Source organism: Genypterus blacodes, unplaced genomic scaffold, assembly GCF_046128005.1.
Source record: "Genypterus blacodes isolate CSIRO-AG114 ecotype Tasmania unplaced genomic scaffold, CSIRO-AGI_Gbla_v1 ptg000027l_1, whole genome shotgun sequence".
In the NCBI taxonomy this organism is placed as follows: domain Eukaryota; kingdom Metazoa; phylum Chordata; class Actinopteri; order Ophidiiformes; family Ophidiidae; genus Genypterus; species Genypterus blacodes.
The window spans coordinates 3,802,303-3,819,111 of NW_027466840.1; the positions used below are offsets into that span (position 1 = coordinate 3,802,303).

Below are 16,809 nucleotides of genomic sequence, written 5' to 3' on the forward strand. Positions count from 1 at the left end.
TGGTTGGGGAGCTTTAAACTGAACATCTTAAGGTCAATGGTTTTTTGATAAATGTCAAGTTCTGACCTCAGATTTCAGAACATACCTTGATATACACCAACAAGGGCCTGTGTAGCTCAGACGGTAGACCTTTGGACTCAGCAGCTATTCTGTCACGACTTCCGTCCCCTGAGGAATTCCAAACCCTCCTATAACCCTTACCCTAGATGTGATGCCTTTGCTTTTCAGCCAAAAAACCTTGGTTTGGGGAGCTCAAGACTTAACATCTTAAGGTCCCTGCTCTTGAGACAAATGTCAAGTTCTGACCTCAGATTTCAGAACATACCTTGAGTAACACCAACAAGGGCCTGTGTAGCTCAGACGGTAGAGCATCAGACTTTTAATCTGAGGGTCCAGGGTTCAAGTCCCTGTTCAGGCATATGTTGATTCTCTGTTGCTACCTGTTGGCATATTTTGGAATTAACCGCTATTCTGTCACAACTTCCGTCCCCTGAGGAATTCCAACCCCCCCTTAACCCTTACCCTAGATGTGATGCCTTTGCTTATCAGCCAAAAAACCTTGGTTTGGGAGCTTTAGACTGAACATCTTAAGGTCCCTGCTTTTATCACAAATGTCAAGTTCTGACCTCAGATGTCAGAACATACCTTGAGTGACCCCAACAAGGGCCTGTGTAGCTCAGACGGTAGAGCATCAGACTTTTAATCTGAGGGTCCAGGGTTCAAGTCCCTGTTCAGGCGTCTGTTTATGCTCTGTTGCTACCTGTTGGCGTTCTGCATTCCTGCTGCTCCTTTGGACTTAGCAGCTATTCTGTCACGACTTCCGTCCCCTGAGAAATTCCAACCCCCCCTTTAACCCTTACCCTAGATGTGATGCCTTTGCTTTTCAGCCAAAAAACCTTGGTTGGAGAGCTTAAGACTGAACATCTTAAGGTCCATGGTTTTGTGATAAATGTTAAGTTCTGTCCTCAGATTTCAGAACATACCTTGAGTGACACCAACAAGTGCCTGTGTAGCTCAGACGGTAGAGCATCAGAATCTGAGGGTCCAGGGTTCAAGTCCCTGTTCAGGCGCTCATTTATGCTCTGTTGGCATTGTTTGGAGTTAACCGCTATTTTGTCACAACTTCTGTCCCCTGAGAAATTCCAACCCCGCCTATAACCCTTACCCTAGATGTGATGCCTTTGCTTATCAGCCAAAAAACCTTGGTTTGGGAGCTTTAGACTGAACATCTTAAGGTCCCTGCTCTTATCACAAATGTCAAGTTCTGACCTCAGATTTCAGAACATACCTTGAGTGACACCAACAAGGGCCTGTGTAGCTCAGACGGTAGAGCATCAGATTTTTAATCTGAGGGTCCAGGGTTCAAGTCCCTGTTCAGGGCTCTGTTGCTACCTTTTGGCATTCTGCATTCCTGCTGCTCCTTTGGACTTAGCAGCTATTCTGTCACAACTTCTGTCCCCTGAGAAATTCCACCCCCCCCCCCTATAACCCTTACCCTAGATGTGATGCCTTTGCTTTTCAGCCAAAAAACCTTGGTTTGGGAGCTTTAGACTGAACACCTTAAGGTCCCTGCTCTTATCACAAATGTCAAGTTCTGACCTCAGATTTCCGAACATACCTTTAGTAACACCAACAAGGGCCTGTGTAGCTCAGACGGTAGAGCATCAGACTTTTAATCTGAGGGTCCAGGGTTCAAGTCCCTGTTCAGGCGTCTGTTTATGCTCTGTTGCTACCTGTTGGCATTCTGCATTCCTGCTGCTCCTTTGGACTTAGCAGCTATTCTGTCACAACTTCTGTCCCCTGAGAAATTCCAACCCACCCTATAACCCTTACCCTAGAAGTGATGCCTTTGCTTTTCAGCCAAAAAACCTTGGTTTGGGAGCTTTAGACTGAACACCTTAAGGTCCTTGCTCTTATCACAAATATCAAGTTCTGTCCTCAGATTTCAGAACATACCTTGAGTGGCCCCAACAAGGGCCTGTGTAGCTCAGACGGTAGAGCATCAGACTTTTAATCTGAGGGTCCAGGGTTCAAGTCCCTGTTCAGGCGTCTGTTTATGCTCTGTTGCTACCTGTTGGCGTTCTGCATTCCTGCTGCTCCCTTGGACTTAGCAGCTATTCTGTCACGACTTCCATCCCCTGAGAAATTCCAACCCCCCCTTTAACCCTTACCCTAGATGTGATGCCTTTGCTTTTCAGCCAAAAAACCTTGGTTGGAGAGCTTAAGACTGAACATCTTAAGGTCCATGGTTTTGTGATAAATGTTAAGTTCTGTCCTCAGATTTCAGAACATACCTTGAGTGACACCAACAAGTGCCTGTGTAGCTCAGACGGTAGAGCATCAGAATCTGAGGGTCCAGGGTTCAAGTCCCTGTTCAGGCGCTCATTTATGCTCTGTTGGCATTGTTTGGAGTTAACCGCTATTCTGTCACAACTTCTGTCCCCTGAGAAATTCCAACCCCGCCTATAACCCTTACCCTAGATGTGATGCCTTTGCTTATCAGCCAAAAAACCTTGGTTTGGGAGCTTTAGACTGAACATCTTAAGGTCCCTGCTCTTATCACAAATGTCAAGTTCTGACCTCAGATTTCAGAACATACCTTGAGTGACACCAACAAGGGCCTGTGTAGCTCAGACGGTAGAGCATCAGATTTTTAATCTGAGGGTCCAGGGTTCAAGTCCCTGTTCAGGGCTCTGTTGCTACCTTTTGGCATTCTGCATTCCTGCTGCTCCTTTGGACTTAGCAGCTATTCTGTCACAACTTCTGTCCCCTGAGAAATTCCACCCCCCCCCCCTATAACCCTTACCCTAGATGTGATGCCTTTGCTTTTCAGCCAAAAAACCTTGGTTTGGGAGCTTTAGACTGAACACCTTAAGGTCCCTGCTCTTATCACAAATGTCAAGTTCTGACCTCAGATTTCAGAACATACCTTTAGTAACACCAACAAGGGCCTGTGTAGCTCAGACGGTAGAGCATCAGACTTTTAATCTGAGGGTCCAGGGTTCAAGTCCCTGTTCAGGCGTCTGTTTATGCTCTGTTGCTACCTGTTGGCATTCTGCATTCCTGCTGCTCCTTTGGACTTAGCAGCTATTCTGTCACAACTTCTGTCCCCTGAGAAATTCCAACCCACCCTATAACCCTTACCCTAGAAGTGATGCCTTTGCTTTTCAGCCAAAAAACCTTGGTTTGGGAGCTTTAGACTGAACACCTTAAGGTCCTTGCTCTTATCACAAATATCAAGTTCTGTCCTCAGATTTCAGAACATACCTTGAGTGGCCCCAACAAGGGCCTGTGTAGCTCAGACGGTAGAGCATCAGACTTTTAATCTGAGGGTCCAGGGTTCAAGTCCCTGTTCAGGCGTCTGTTTATGCTCTGTTGCTACCTGTTGGCGTTCTGCATTCCTGCTGCTCCCTTGGACTTAGCAGCTATTCTGTCACGACTTCCATCCCCTGAGAAATTCCAACCCCCCCTTTAACCCTTACCCTAGATGTGATGCCTTTGCTTTTCAGCCAAAAAACCTTGGTTTGGGAGCTTTAGACTGAACACCTTAAGGTCCTTGCTCTTATCACAAATATCAAGTTCTGTCCTCAGATTTCAGAACATACCTTGAGTGGCCCCAACAAGGGCCTGTGTAGCTCAGACGGTAGAGCATCAGACTTTTAATCTGAGGGTCCAGGGTTCAAGTCCCTGTTCAGGCGTCTGTTTATGCTCTGTTGCTACCTGTTGGCGTTCTGCATTCCTGCTGCTCCCTTGGACTTAGCAGCTATTCTGTCACGACTTCCATCCCCTGAGAAATTCCAACCCCCCCTTTAACCCTTACCCTAGATGTGATGCCTTTGCTTTTCAGCCAAAAAACCTTGGTTGGAGAGCTTAAGACTGAACATCTTAAGGTCCATGGTTTTGTGATAAATGTTAAGTTCTGTCCTCAGATTTCAGAACATACCTTGAGTGACACCAACAAGTGCCTGTGTAGCTCAGACGGTAGAGCATCAGAATCTGAGGGTCCAGTGTTCAAGTCCCTGTTCAGGCGCTCGTTTATGCTCTGTTGGCATTGTTTGGAGTTAACCGCTATTCTGTCACAACTTCTGTCCCCTGAGAAATTCCAACCCCGCCTTTATCCCTTACCCTAGATGTGATGCCTTTGCTTATCAGCCAAAAAACCTTGGTTTGGGAGCTTTAGACTGAACATCTTAAGGTCCCTGCTCTTATCACAAATGTCAAGTTCTGACCTCAGATTTCAGAACATACCTTGAGTGACCCCAACAAGGGCCTGTGTAGCTCAGACGGTAGAGCATCAGACTTTTAATCTGAGGGTCCAGGGTTCAAGTCCCTGTTCAGGCGTCTGTTTATTCTCTGTTGCTACCTGTTGGCATTCCTGCTGCTCCTTTGGACTTAGCAGCTATTCTGTCACAACTTCTGTCCCCTGAGAAATTCCAACCCCCCCTATAACCCTTACCCTAGATGTCATGCCTTTGCTTTTCAGCCAAAAAACCTTGGTTTGGGAGCTTTAGACTGAACACCTTAAGGTCCCTGCTCTTATCACAAATGTCAAGTTCTGACCTCAGATTTCAGAACATACCTTTAGTAACACCAACAAGGGCCTGTGTAGCTCAGACGGTAGAGCATCAGACTTTTAATCTGAGGGTCCAGGGTTCAAGTACCTGTTCAGGCGTCTGTTTATGCTCTGTTGCTACCTGTTGGCATTCTGCATTCCTGCTGCTCCTTTGGACTTAGCAGCTATTCTGTCACAACTTCTGTCCCCTGAGAAATTCCACCCCCCCCTATAACCCTTACCCTAGATGTGATGCCTTTGCTTTTCAGCCAAAAAACCTTCGTTTGGGAGCTTTAGACTGAACACCTTAAGGTCCCTGCTCTTATCACACATATCAAGTTCTGTCCTCAGATTTCAGAACATACCTTGAGTGGCCCCAACAAGGGCCTGTGTAGCTCAGACGGTAGAGCATCAGACTTTTAATCTGAGGGTCCAGGGTTCAAGTCCCTGTTCAGGCGTCTGTTTATGCTCTGTTGCTACCTGTTGGCATTCCTGCTGCTCCTTTGGACTTAGCAGCTATTCTGTCACAACTTCTGTCCCCTGAGAAATTCCAACCCCTCCTATAACCCTTACCCTAGATGTCATGCCTTTGCTTTTCAGCCAAAAAACCTTGGTTTGGGAGCTTTAGACTGAACATCTTAAGGTCCCTGCTCTTATCACAAATGTCAAGTTCTGACCTCAGATTTCAGAACATACCTTGAGTGACCCCAACAAGGGCCTGTGTAGCTCAGATGGTAGAGCATCAGACTTTTAATCTGAGGGTCCAGGGTTCAAGTCCCTGTTCAGGCGTCTGTTTATGCTCTGTTGCTACCTGTTGGCGTTCTGCATTCCTGCTGCTCCCTTGGACTTAGCAGCTATTCTGTCACGACTTCCATCCCCTGAGAAATTCCAACCCCCCGTTTAACCCTTACCCTAGATGTGATGCCTTTGCTTTTCAGCCAAAAAACCTTGGTTGGAGAGTTTAAGACTGAACATCTTAAGGTCCATGGTTTTGTGATAAATGTTAAGTTCTGTCCTCAGATTTCAGAACATACCTTGAGTGACACCAACAAGTGCCTGTGTAGCTCAGATGGTAGAGCATCAGAATCTGAGGGTCCAGGGTTCAAGTCCCTGTTCAGGCGCTCGTTTATGCTCTGTTGGCATTGTTTGGAGTTAACCGCTATTCTGTCACAACTTCTGTCCCCTGAGAAATTCCAACCCCCCCTATAACCCTTACCCTAGATGTCATGCCTTTGCTTTTCAGCCAAAAAACCTTGGTTTGGGAGCTTTAGACTGAACATCTTAAGGTCCCTGCTCTTATCACAAATGTCAAGTTCTGACCTCAGATTTCAGAACATACCTTGAGTGACCCCAACAAGGGCCTGTGTAGCTCAGACGGTAGAGCATCAGACTTTTAATCTGAGGGTCCAGGGTTCAAGTCCCTGTTCAGGCGTCTGTTTATGCTCTGTTGCTACCTGTTGGCGTTCTGCATTCCTGCTGCTCCCTTGGACTTAGCAGCTATTCTGTCACGACTTCCATCCCCTGAGAAATTCCAACCCCCCCTTTAACCCTTACCCTAGATGTGATGCCTTTGCTTTTCAGCCAATAAACCTTGGTTGGAGAGCTTAAGACTGAACATCTTAAGGTCCATGGTTTTGTGATAAATGTTAAGTTCTGTCCTCAGATTTCAGAACATACCTTGAGTGACACCAACAAGTGCCTGTGTAGCTCAGATGGTAGAGCATCAGAATCTGAGGGTCCAGGGTTCAAGTCCCTGTTCAGGCGCTCGTTTATGCTCTGTTGGCATTGTTTGGAGTTAACCGCTATTCTGTCACAACTTCTGTCCCCTGAGAAATTCCAACCCCGCCTATAACCCTTACCCTAGATGTGATGCCTTTGCTTATCAGCCAAAAAACCTTGGTTTGGGAGCTTTAGACTGAACATCTTAAGGTCCCTGCTCTTATCACAAATGTCAAGTTCTGACCTCAGATTTCAGAACATACCTTGAGTGACCCCAACAAGGGCCTGTGTAGCTCAGACGGTAGAGCATCAGACTTTTAATCTGAGGGTCCAGGGTTCAAGTCCCTGTTCAGGCGTCTGTTTATGCTCTGTTGCTACCTGTTGGCATTCTGCATTCCTGCTGCTCCTTTGGACTTAGCAGCTATTCTGTCACAACTTCTGTCCCCTGAGAAATTCCAACCCCCCCTATAACCCTTACCCTAGATGTGATGCCTTTGCTTTTCAGCCAAAAAACCTTGGTTTGGGAGCTTTAGACTGAACACCTTAAGGTCCCTGCTCTTATCACAAATATCAAGTTCTGTCCTCAGATTTCAGAACATACCTTGAGTGGCCCCAACAAGGGCCTGTGTAGCTCAGACGGTAGAGCATCAGACTTTTAATCTGAGGGTCCAGGGTTCAAGTCCCTGTTCAGGTGTCTGTTTATGCTCTGTTGCTACCTGTTGGCGTTCTGCATTCCTGCTGCTCCCTTGGACTTAGCAGCTATTCTGTCACGACTTCCATCCCCTGAGAAATTCCAACCCCCCCTTTAACCCTTACCCTAGATGTGATGCCTTTGCTTTTCAGCCAAAAAACCTTGGTTGGAGAGCTTAAGACTGAACATCTTAAGGTCCATGGTTTTGTGATAAATGTTAAGTTCTGTCCTCAGATTTCAGAACATACCTTGAGTGACACCAACAAGTGCCTGTGTAGCTCAGACGGTAGAGCATCAGAATCTGAGGGTCCAGGGTTCAAGTCCCTGTTCAGGCGCTCGTTTATGCTCTGTTGGCATTGTTTGGAGTTAACTGCTATTCTGTCACAACTTCCGTCCCCTGAGAAATTCCAACCCCGCCTATAACCCTTACCCTAGATGTGATGCCTTTGCTTATCAGCCAAAAAAACTTGGTTTGGGAGCTTTAGACTGAACATCTTAAGGTCCCTGCTCTTATCACAAATGTCAAGTTCTGACCTCAGATTTCAGAACATACCTTGAGTGACCCCAACAAGGGCCTTTGTAGCTCAGACGGTAGAGCATCAGACTTTTAATCTGAGGGTCCAGGGTTCAAGTCCCTGTTCAGGCGTCTGTTTATGCTCTGTTGCTACCTGTTGGCATTCCTGCTGCTCCTTTGGACTTAGCAGCTATTCTGTCACAACTTCTGTCCCCTGAGAAATTCCAACCCCCCCTATAACCCTTACCCTAGATGTCATGCCTTTGCTTTTCAGCCAAAAAACCTTGGTTTGGGAGCTTTAGACTGAACATCTTAAGGTCCCTGCTCTTATCACAAATGTCAAGTTCTGACCTCAGATTTCAGAACATACCTTGAGTGACCCCAACAAGGGCCTGTGTAGCTCAGACGGTAGAGCATCAGACTTTTAATCTGAGGGTCCAGGGTTCAAGTCCCTGTTCAGGCGTCTGTTTATGCTCTGTTGCTACCTGTTGGCGTTCTGCATTCCTGCTGCTCCCTTGGACTTAGCAGCTATTCTGTCACGACTTCCATCCCCTGAGAAATTCCAACCCCCCCTTTAACCCTTACCCTAGATGTGATGCCTTTGCTTTTCAGCCAAAAAACCTTGGTTGGAGAGCTTAAGACTGAACATCTTAAGGTCCATGGTTTTGTGATAAATGTTAAGTTCTGTCCTCAGATTTCAGAACATACCTTGAGTGACACCAACAAGTGCCTGTGTAGCTCAGATGGTAGAGCATCAGAATCTGAGGGTCCAGGGTTCAAGTCCCTGTTCAGGCGCTCGTTTATGCTCTGTTGGCATTGTTTGGAGTTAACCGCTATTCTGTCACAACTTCTGTCCCCTGAGAAATTCCAACCCCGCCTATAACCCTTACCCTAGATGTGATGCCTTTGCTTATCAGCCAAAAAACCTTGGTTTGGGAGCTTTAGACTGAACATCTTAAGGTCCCTGCTCTTATCACAAATGTCAAGTTCTGACCTCAGATTTCAGAACATACCTTGAGTGACCCCAACAAGGGCCTGTGTAGCTCAGACGGTAGAGCATCAGACTTTTAATCTGAGGGTCCAGGGTTCAAGTCCCTGTTCAGGCGTCTGTTTATTCTCTGTTGCTACCTGTTGGCATTCCTGCTGCTCCTTTGGACTTAGCAGCTATTCTGTCACAACTTCTGTCCCCTGAGAAATTCCAACCCCCCTATAACCCTTACCCTAGATGTCATGCCTTTGCTTTTCAGCCAAAAAACCTTGGTTTGGGAGCTTTAGACTGAACACCTTAAGGTCCCTGCTCTTATCACAAATGTCAAGTTCTGACCTCAGATTTCAGAACATACCTTTAGTAACACCAACAAGGGCCTGTGTAGCTCAGACGGTAGAGCATCAGACTTTTAATCTGAGGGTCCAGGGTTCAAGTCCCTGTTCAGGCGTCTGTTTATGCTCTGTTGCTACCTGTTGGCATTCTGCATTCCTGCTGCTCCTTTGGACTTAGCAGCTATTCTGTCACAACTTCTGTCCCCTGAGAAATTCCAACCCCCTCTATAACCCTTACCCTAGATGTGATGCCTTTGCTTTTCAGCCAAAAAACCTTGGTTTGGGAGCTTTAGACTGAACACCTTAAGGTCCCTGCTCTTATCACAAATATCAAGTTCTGTCCTCAGATTTCAGAACATACCTTGAGTGGCCCCAACAAGGGCCTGTGTAGCTCAGACGGTAGAGCATCAGACTTTTAATCTGAGGGTCCAGGGTTCAAGTCCCTGTTCAGGTGTCTGTTTATGCTCTGTTGCTACCTGTTGGCGTTCTGCATTCCTGCTGCTCCCTTGGACTTAGCAGCTATTCTGTCACGACTTCCATCCCCTGAGAAATTCCAACCCCCCCTTTAACCCTTACCCTAGATGTGATGCCTTTGCTTTTCAGCCAAAAAACCTTGGTTGGAGAGCTTAAGACTGAACATCTTAAGGTCCATGGTTTTGTGATAAATGTTAAGTTCTGTCCTCAGATTTCAGAACATACCTTGAGTGACACCAACAAGTGCCTGTGTAGCTCAGACGGTAGAGCATCAGACTTTTAATCTGAGGGTCCAGGGATAATTTGTACAGCACTTTTTCTGCCTTTTGGCATTCTTCTTCCTTCTGCTCCTTTGGTGTAAGTAGCTTTTTTGTCACAACATTTCATTGGCTTGTACCTGTACTTGCTCACTGACAATAAAGTTGAATCTATAAAAAAAAAAACTTCTGTCCCCTAAGAAATTACCCTAAATGGGAGGCTTTTGCCTTTCGCCTTTTTACATTACTTTACATTACGATTGGCAGACGCTTTTATCTAAAGCGACTTACATTACATTACCACCCATTACAGAGGGGGGAGCAATTGAGGGTTCGCTGCCTTGCTCAGGGGCACCTCGGCAGGGACTCAAACCGGCTTATGCCTTAGTCATAATCATCAGGAGTATAGCCTGATTGATTCATACCTTAGTTGATTTAAGTTTTGAAAATGAATCTTCATACATGACTTTTGGCCAGATTTGGTGATTCCACTACCTACTTGTCAGGTAAAATGGAAGTGAGATTACATTTCACTGCTCTTTGCATTGATTACAAAAAATGAAAACAGAACAGAAAGTTATGAAAAGTTACACTACCTTGTTCATTACGTCGATGGAGTACCAATGTCCTAATAAGGTCCCAACCCTTCTTCTTCCCTGCCATTGACACGCACCTCTCCCTCATTTTTCTGAATAATGCCTCCTGCAGGGAGACACAAGAAAGACTATATGGATAAAACCCAGACAAACACAAAATGTGCAAACCCACAGACGTACTGTCCCATCTCTGGAATGGTCCTGGTCTCTGATCTTTCCACCTTGGTTGGTTTGTTTGACCATAAAAACAACATGCTCCTTTTTCCCTGTCCGCTCATCTTCCTCAGACTGATTTAGAACTAACATGGTCACATTGCTGTCAAAAAAGTCCTTGGCAACTGCCTCCATGATTCCTGCAAGACAATCAGAAAAAATAAGCAGTCAATGATTCAGAGGCTGTGTTGTCACTATATGTTATTTTTTAGGTTTCAGATCAGATGATGGAACACTATGTCTCCTTAGAGTCAAAACAAAACATGTCATATGATGACATAAGCTCATTTTTTACCTGGTACGATATGGTACAGGCCCTTTCTGTCAGAATAGTAATGAAGCAGCATCTTCCCATCTTCAGTTGTCTCCACTCGGAAAGATGGTGCGTTCATTTCCTGGTGAACAGTAGAGATTATACAGATTTTTTCTTCTAAATTGTAGGCATTCTAAGTTATTTTCTAGATATTTCTCCAGTCGACACACTTAAAAGTAACAACCAACAACACACATACCTGGTAGGAAAGGGCAAGGTAACTATGGAGCGCATCCAAGTTCCCAATGAACTCAATAAGATTTCCTCCCAGTGTTCTGAGCATGGAGTCATAACCAGCTTGCTTACAGAAAGTAAAGAAATGTTCTCCAAAGAGCTTGAGAAACTCTTCAGGAGAAATTTCTGCAACATCAGCAAAAAAGTCACATCATTACAACACACACTGATGATGTGGTTTAAATTTGAAGGTCTAATGTCGATGTATTAATCAAAGATTTACACTTACAGACCTGCAAAGAATAAAAGAAATGACCCGCATACTGAAAACAAATCACAATGCAGACAGAATACATTCCATCTATTTTTGGCGACAGACCGACAGTAGACTTGTTTGTGTGAAGAAGATCTCAGTGATTCCCACAGAACATCACACTAATGCAAACATTCAATTACTGCCAAATTCCCCAAAGCACATGCAGTGGAGATAATCAAACCCCAGGGATGTGAGAACGAGGAATAAGATCAAGACGGAATTTTATAATTCCTATAAGCAAAGTGGAGAGACTGAGTTTCATGTAATAAAATTTGATCCATGGACATCAAAAGCCTCAGATGTTTGGCACTGTAATACAGTTTGTTCCTCTGTAAGATATAACATATGTCTCCCATATGGTCGGGGAATGTGTTGGGGAAAGCTGGAGAACATGGGAAGGTGGATCAAATTTGGAGCATGTATGGACCAAATTTTTATATCCACGATCATTTCAAAGTAATTTAACCTCACACACTGAGTGACCAGAAAAATAGAAACCCCCAAAAAGCAAAATAGTCTTGCAGGGACAACACCTAACACCAGAAACACCTACTGGGTGTAACCTGTTGCATCCCATCAGGGACATTGTTAACACCTAAATCGTTGGGAACCACATGCAAAGATACGAGTTCACACCTGCAACAGCCAATGTTTTATTTATTTACTCCAAGTATTCCTTCATTTATTTAAATGTTGGCCAATTTTCAACCAGTAAAATGTTACTGCAATAACTGTAAGGCGTTTGAAGAAATGCGTTTATATGTTTCTAATTTTCTGCATCAGGACTAAAAAGGTCTCAGTCTGACACTTGTCAGGCCATGTGCAAATATGCAAATACGCGTAACACAGAAGATTTGGTGTATGAAATGAGTTCTGTGCCATGAACTAAGGGTTAATTCAGAATTTAGGTTGTACTTGGTTTATATAGTTCATGGCACAGAACTCATTTTGTGTATCAAATCTGTGTCTACACCCCTACACCTCTGTTACACCTCCTGTCCCACAGCGATTGGATATTCCTGTATATACTGTATATTCATTTACACACAGGATTATTCGCACTGTGTATAACTGCTCATTTCTCTCATATCTGGTTTTTGTTATAGATCGTACCCAGCAGTGCACAGGCCTCCTGCACCAGGCTGAGCGTGAGGATGTCATCGTAAACATGATAGGTCATGAAGGTGTCCTGGACTCCTGCAAGAGAGCTACAGAGACAGCATAAACACATCTTGTAACATCATGTACTAAACAATCACTGTCTGTTGTACTGCACACATGATACTAAAAGTCAGACCTAAGTTTGTCCCAGCTCTCCGGCCCAAATTTCTCCATCACCAGAGATTTGAGGCAGCTGTTGATGAAGCCATACTGCAAAACACACAGATGCTATCTGGTCACCTATGTTCCACTTTCCATTTCCTATACTTCATCATTCGTTCCCACTAGTTATTGTTTCCTGATTACATGCTGGGTGAGACAATTAGACTGGCATTCTTATGTGTCATGTGCAACAGAATAGAAATTGTAAATACATACATAAATACACATGATCCCCACGACAACTGGTTAAAGTTGGTCGTTCAAGAAAACTGCACAAACTCACCATGATTGTGTGTTGATCCTGTCCTGCTGAATTCACCCAGCACAATGAGAGGGAGGGAGAGAGGGAGGGGGAGAGAGGCAGAGAGAGGGGGGGAGTGATGGAGGGGTAGAGAGGGGAGAGAAAGAGAGAGAAAGAGAGAGAGAGAGACCGAGACCGAGACCATTGACTACAAATGTCTATAATTAATTCAATGATATAATTTTAGGTAGTAATACAAAATAATAAACCAAACATGCTCTGATGTGTTCAATACTGTATTGCATGAATGTAAGAAAGACACAGTGACATACAACATGACATAAATATAGTTATTTCATTTATTTTGTATTTCTATTTACACTTCATTTTATCAGGAATGTTCCACAAAAACAGACAACAATTTTACAAAAGTAAAAGTCACCTAGTAACACTTCCTAAAGCAGCTGCAGAGGATACAGAGATACAGAGGCAGCATCAACACAGAAATGCACATCATCCTTTAAAGTTAAATTGGTCAACAAAGAACAAGATTACAGGATTAGGAGTGAAATTAAAGAGAAATATTTAGTTAAAAAAATAACCTCTCAACGTCTCAATTTATGCCACGGGTGGGTATCGAACCGGAAAGCTCAAGATCAACAGCTTTCCCCTTTCTACCCCCCTCCCTAAGCAGTAGTAACATCTTTTGACCACAGAGTGGCAGTAATGTGGCAGATTCCCTACTTGTCTTAGGTATATTCAGTTCCCCAGGATTGGGAGTGAAATAAAAATGAAATTTAACTAAACATCACGATTTCTTCACTTCTGGTCTATGTTCCCCTTCCCGTTGCAAAGACGGGAAGGGGAAGGAAGAACTGGAGAGAAGAAGAGAGGAAAAAGGAGAGAAATGGTGGAGAAAGGGATTTTTCCTAATCCTCCATCACCATTGTTTATACATTTTAATTTATACATAAATTACTTAAATCTATTTAAAAACCTTATTCTATAAAAGTCTATATCTATCTATTCTTGTATTTTGATAAATGTTGATATATGACAGATTTTGATCCCAACGTCGCCGGTTGGATTCCCACCTTTGGCTAAAATTGAGGCCTTCATTATGTACTGAAAAGTCTATTTTTTATTCTTGGTAATCACATACTTTGCTTAGATATTACTGATTATTAATATCATATCAGTATTGTGAATACTTCCCTTGTGAATGCTAAATGTAAGTTAACGTATTTAGCAGCATTGTTGGGGTGTTGAACCTCATTTCACTCAAAGGCAAAGACTTACAGTATGAGGGAACTGGACATAACAGAAGACACTCCCTTACAGTTTTGGTTTTACTGTTTTATTTTGATGTTGTAATTAATTAATAGTGTTTAGCTTTGCATATGAAGACGATGTGGTACATGGTAACAGGGATAATTGATACATTAATTGCCGACAGGCAATGGGGGAGCAACTCCACCAACCTAGACCCCTGAGGTCCTGTCCGGGCAATACTACTGTAATGATGCTGCTGTTGCCTGGACGGTGAGCTGAGGTGAGGTGTTAATTGCCATTGTGTGTTAATGTCTCAGAATGAGAGACGCTCCCACTAATAAACATAATGTGTGTATTGCGTAGTAGTTAATGAATACGGCGGGATAAGTGGCTGATGTACGAATGCCCCGTTTTGTTGTGGTTTTTATAGCGCGCACTGGCGGAAAAGAATGGCTAAAGTTTCGGTGATTATGCTAGTCGTACAGATAGACTTGTGGGAAGTCTATGTGTTGGTGTGTATTTATGTTTCACCCTGATGTACAATGGTGACTGGTCATGTGAATGTTGTCATGTAGAGTTTATGCTGTTGTTGAATGATGTAAGTGACGATAGGACTCACGCACGCGCGCACACACTTGTTGCCTGGGCGGTGAGCTGAGGTGCATTGGGAATTGTGTCCGTGCGTTTTACAGAACCTGATTTATTAAGTAAACTTTCTACACTACACACTTGTGAGAAGCCTCATTTCATAAGTGTGCAACAACAGCTTTACGTTCAATCATTTTCAATTTCGTTTCAATACTTTTATTTATCCAATAGGGACATTTATTATGTAACAGCATTATGATATTTTAGGCATTTATCATGTCATGTTTTTTGGGTGAATGTTTTGTCGATCATTCAGTTTTTCTAACATATTCATGGACTCTCCTCGTACCGTACCGTTGTATCCGTGTTTGACAACACTGAGCAACACCCATTGGCTGTCGTCCATTATTACGCGAATCTGATTGGCTGAAAGTCATCTAAGCGTGCGTGAGCATGTTTGAAAAGCCTCGTTGGCGCAGTAGGCAGCGCGTCAGTCTCATAATCTGAAGGTCGTGAGTTCGAGCCTCACACGGGGCACACTTTTTTTCTTAAAAAAAAATATTATCTCATTTTTATCTACCTATATTAATCTGTTTTTGTAAACTTTTTACCTTTGTAAAACCTTGCAAAGTAGAAGTAGACTGACTCACTTTGTGAAACTTTATTTCACAAGGCTGTACTATTTCTCCAGAGGATCCCAGGAAAGCTGATAAAAGCAAATACTAAAACCTAAATATTACCATTAACTGGGTGTATGGAAAATCTGAATTATGTTTAATTTGCATGTAACAGACAGTATGAACAAATGAGCTAATACTAAATGTCACTGATAAATTGAAACAAATCTAGACAAATTCCATCAGTAATATGAAGGCCTATACTACGTCATCCCTCTGTTTCCATAACAAGGCTTTTGTTGATGGTCAATTCTCTGTATTACTAAGAGAAAATGTCAATGATGACATCACTGAGAGATGAATCCCAAAGATCAGGTGTGACTTCTCTACAAAAACCGTAATATAAATCTCTTTACCCTTTTCTCTGCCTGGACAAACAGAAATCTCAGTAACCTTTCCCCTGTATTATCCATATCCACAAAGCTTTGTTTCGTCAAAGACCAAAGCAAACCACAAGCCTCTACCTCTTAAGCTGAGGACAGGGGATCCACAGGGTGGGTCAGGAATCTTGCCCCAGGATACACACACATACCCTCACCTTGACATTGCACTTGAGCAATGCATGCAGGGAGGCGGCTGCAGAGGACCAGCGATTTAAATCATGTCAGCCATCACTGTCAAGAGAACACCACAGGACATGGCAAGTTACAGCATGAGGAGTGAAGGGTTTAACCGGTCAACCCAGATTTGAATTTTATAGAAGCTGCTGCACATAAAACTCTAACCACTATGAGCAGGAAGGTGTTACTGTCATACCAACTTTAATAGTCAGCTTATACTATACTTTCTCTTACTGTACTGTGATATATATGTTTCTGATTCTTAACTGTTATAATGCTAACTGGACTTATAGTATTTGCTCTAATACCAAAAGAGGTATTTATGAAAGAAAATTATCCTATCTCCATCCTTGTCAACAATTGTATCTGTGTGACGCAGAAGAGGTTTGTCATAAATCGGTCTTGAAGTTCAGGGTGAATATTTACAGAAAGCATGCTTGTGTCTCTCTATTTGCTTTCTGTGGTTTCAAGATTGCGCAACCTTTAGAGTCACGCTTCACAGTGGAACTTTCCCATAGCTTGTCCTCCCCTACAGGTGTACGTGATGTGTTCATGATAGCACCTATGCTGACATGTTGGAAGAGCTATGAGGGTCATATAATACTGACTCCTGTCATTCTAAAAGTACGTCAACTATTCCGCCTGTGTTCACGTTCCAATGTTGACATAAGAACCTGTCGCCAGAGGGCAGGCCCAAAGAAAGGAAGCGAGATCAAAATCTGAGTAACTATTCCAAGTCTAAGATTTGTATAGGGGAAATTTGTCTTGACTTTGTATGGCCTACAACAGGAAAAACAAGCTGCTTTGTGATTGAGGGGATGTTCTAACATTGTCTTTGACAGCTTATTTGTCCCACATGATAGGTTGTCAGCTAAGATGGACTACTAATTACCCACAGTCTCCCATTCATCAAAAGGTTTTATAGAGAAAATTGAAGACAAACTTAATACAAGAGTACAATTATAATCTTCACTCTTGGGACTCTGGTGTTTGGTTTTAGCCCAGCGTT

General features: G+C 43.5%; 1 protein-coding gene and 22 non-coding genes across 23 annotated transcripts in view; 22 read left to right on the top strand and 1 right to left on the bottom strand.

The window, feature by feature from the left end:
- Positions 1-14,969, bottom strand: part of LOC142993095 (guanylate cyclase soluble subunit beta-2-like) — a 38,039-nt gene extending 23,070 nt beyond the window's left edge. The window contains exons 1-7 of the mRNA XM_076143726.1: positions 14,913-14,969; positions 12,437-12,510; positions 12,253-12,347; positions 10,849-11,009; positions 10,632-10,731; positions 10,304-10,476; positions 10,124-10,229 (exon numbers count right to left, since the gene is read on the bottom strand). Coding sequence (XP_075999841.1) covers positions 10,124-10,229; positions 10,304-10,476; positions 10,632-10,731; positions 10,849-11,009; positions 12,253-12,347; positions 12,437-12,510; positions 14,913-14,969 — 766 coding nt within the window. The remainder of the gene's footprint in view (positions 1-10,123; positions 10,230-10,303; positions 10,477-10,631; positions 10,732-10,848; positions 11,010-12,252; positions 12,348-12,436; positions 12,511-14,912) is intronic.
- On the top strand, positions 346-418 carry trnak-uuu (transfer RNA lysine (anticodon UUU)). Its single transcript has one exon. It is a non-coding gene; the product is annotated as a tRNA-Lys (tRNA).
- On the top strand, positions 666-738 carry trnak-uuu (transfer RNA lysine (anticodon UUU)). The gene has a single exon. It is a non-coding gene; the product is annotated as a tRNA-Lys (tRNA).
- On the top strand, positions 1,309-1,382 carry trnak-uuu (transfer RNA lysine (anticodon UUU)). Its single transcript has one exon. It is a non-coding gene; the product is annotated as a tRNA-Lys (tRNA).
- Positions 1,639-1,711, top strand: trnak-uuu (transfer RNA lysine (anticodon UUU)). The gene has a single exon. It is a non-coding gene; the product is annotated as a tRNA-Lys (tRNA).
- Positions 1,977-2,049, top strand: trnak-uuu (transfer RNA lysine (anticodon UUU)). Its single transcript has one exon. It is a non-coding gene; the product is annotated as a tRNA-Lys (tRNA).
- On the top strand, positions 2,620-2,693 carry trnak-uuu (transfer RNA lysine (anticodon UUU)). The gene has a single exon. It is a non-coding gene; the product is annotated as a tRNA-Lys (tRNA).
- On the top strand, positions 2,950-3,022 carry trnak-uuu (transfer RNA lysine (anticodon UUU)). Its single transcript has one exon. It is a non-coding gene; the product is annotated as a tRNA-Lys (tRNA).
- trnak-uuu (transfer RNA lysine (anticodon UUU)) lies at positions 3,288-3,360 on the top strand. The gene has a single exon. It is a non-coding gene; the product is annotated as a tRNA-Lys (tRNA).
- On the top strand, positions 3,626-3,698 carry trnak-uuu (transfer RNA lysine (anticodon UUU)). Its single transcript has one exon. It is a non-coding gene; the product is annotated as a tRNA-Lys (tRNA).
- Positions 4,269-4,341, top strand: trnak-uuu (transfer RNA lysine (anticodon UUU)). Its single transcript has one exon. It is a non-coding gene; the product is annotated as a tRNA-Lys (tRNA).
- On the top strand, positions 4,600-4,672 carry trnak-uuu (transfer RNA lysine (anticodon UUU)). The gene has a single exon. It is a non-coding gene; the product is annotated as a tRNA-Lys (tRNA).
- Positions 4,938-5,010, top strand: trnak-uuu (transfer RNA lysine (anticodon UUU)). Its single transcript has one exon. It is a non-coding gene; the product is annotated as a tRNA-Lys (tRNA).
- trnak-uuu (transfer RNA lysine (anticodon UUU)) lies at positions 5,269-5,341 on the top strand. Its single transcript has one exon. It is a non-coding gene; the product is annotated as a tRNA-Lys (tRNA).
- Positions 5,912-5,984, top strand: trnak-uuu (transfer RNA lysine (anticodon UUU)). Its single transcript has one exon. It is a non-coding gene; the product is annotated as a tRNA-Lys (tRNA).
- On the top strand, positions 6,555-6,627 carry trnak-uuu (transfer RNA lysine (anticodon UUU)). Its single transcript has one exon. It is a non-coding gene; the product is annotated as a tRNA-Lys (tRNA).
- On the top strand, positions 6,893-6,965 carry trnak-uuu (transfer RNA lysine (anticodon UUU)). The gene has a single exon. It is a non-coding gene; the product is annotated as a tRNA-Lys (tRNA).
- trnak-uuu (transfer RNA lysine (anticodon UUU)) lies at positions 7,536-7,608 on the top strand. Its single transcript has one exon. It is a non-coding gene; the product is annotated as a tRNA-Lys (tRNA).
- On the top strand, positions 7,867-7,939 carry trnak-uuu (transfer RNA lysine (anticodon UUU)). Its single transcript has one exon. It is a non-coding gene; the product is annotated as a tRNA-Lys (tRNA).
- Positions 8,510-8,582, top strand: trnak-uuu (transfer RNA lysine (anticodon UUU)). The gene has a single exon. It is a non-coding gene; the product is annotated as a tRNA-Lys (tRNA).
- Positions 8,840-8,912, top strand: trnak-uuu (transfer RNA lysine (anticodon UUU)). The gene has a single exon. It is a non-coding gene; the product is annotated as a tRNA-Lys (tRNA).
- On the top strand, positions 9,178-9,250 carry trnak-uuu (transfer RNA lysine (anticodon UUU)). Its single transcript has one exon. It is a non-coding gene; the product is annotated as a tRNA-Lys (tRNA).
- A 58-nt stretch (positions 14,970-15,027) lies between the features above and the next one.
- Positions 15,028-15,100, top strand: trnam-cau (transfer RNA methionine (anticodon CAU)). The gene has a single exon. It is a non-coding gene; the product is annotated as a tRNA-Met (tRNA).
- The last annotated feature ends 1,709 nt before the right edge of the window (positions 15,101-16,809 follow it).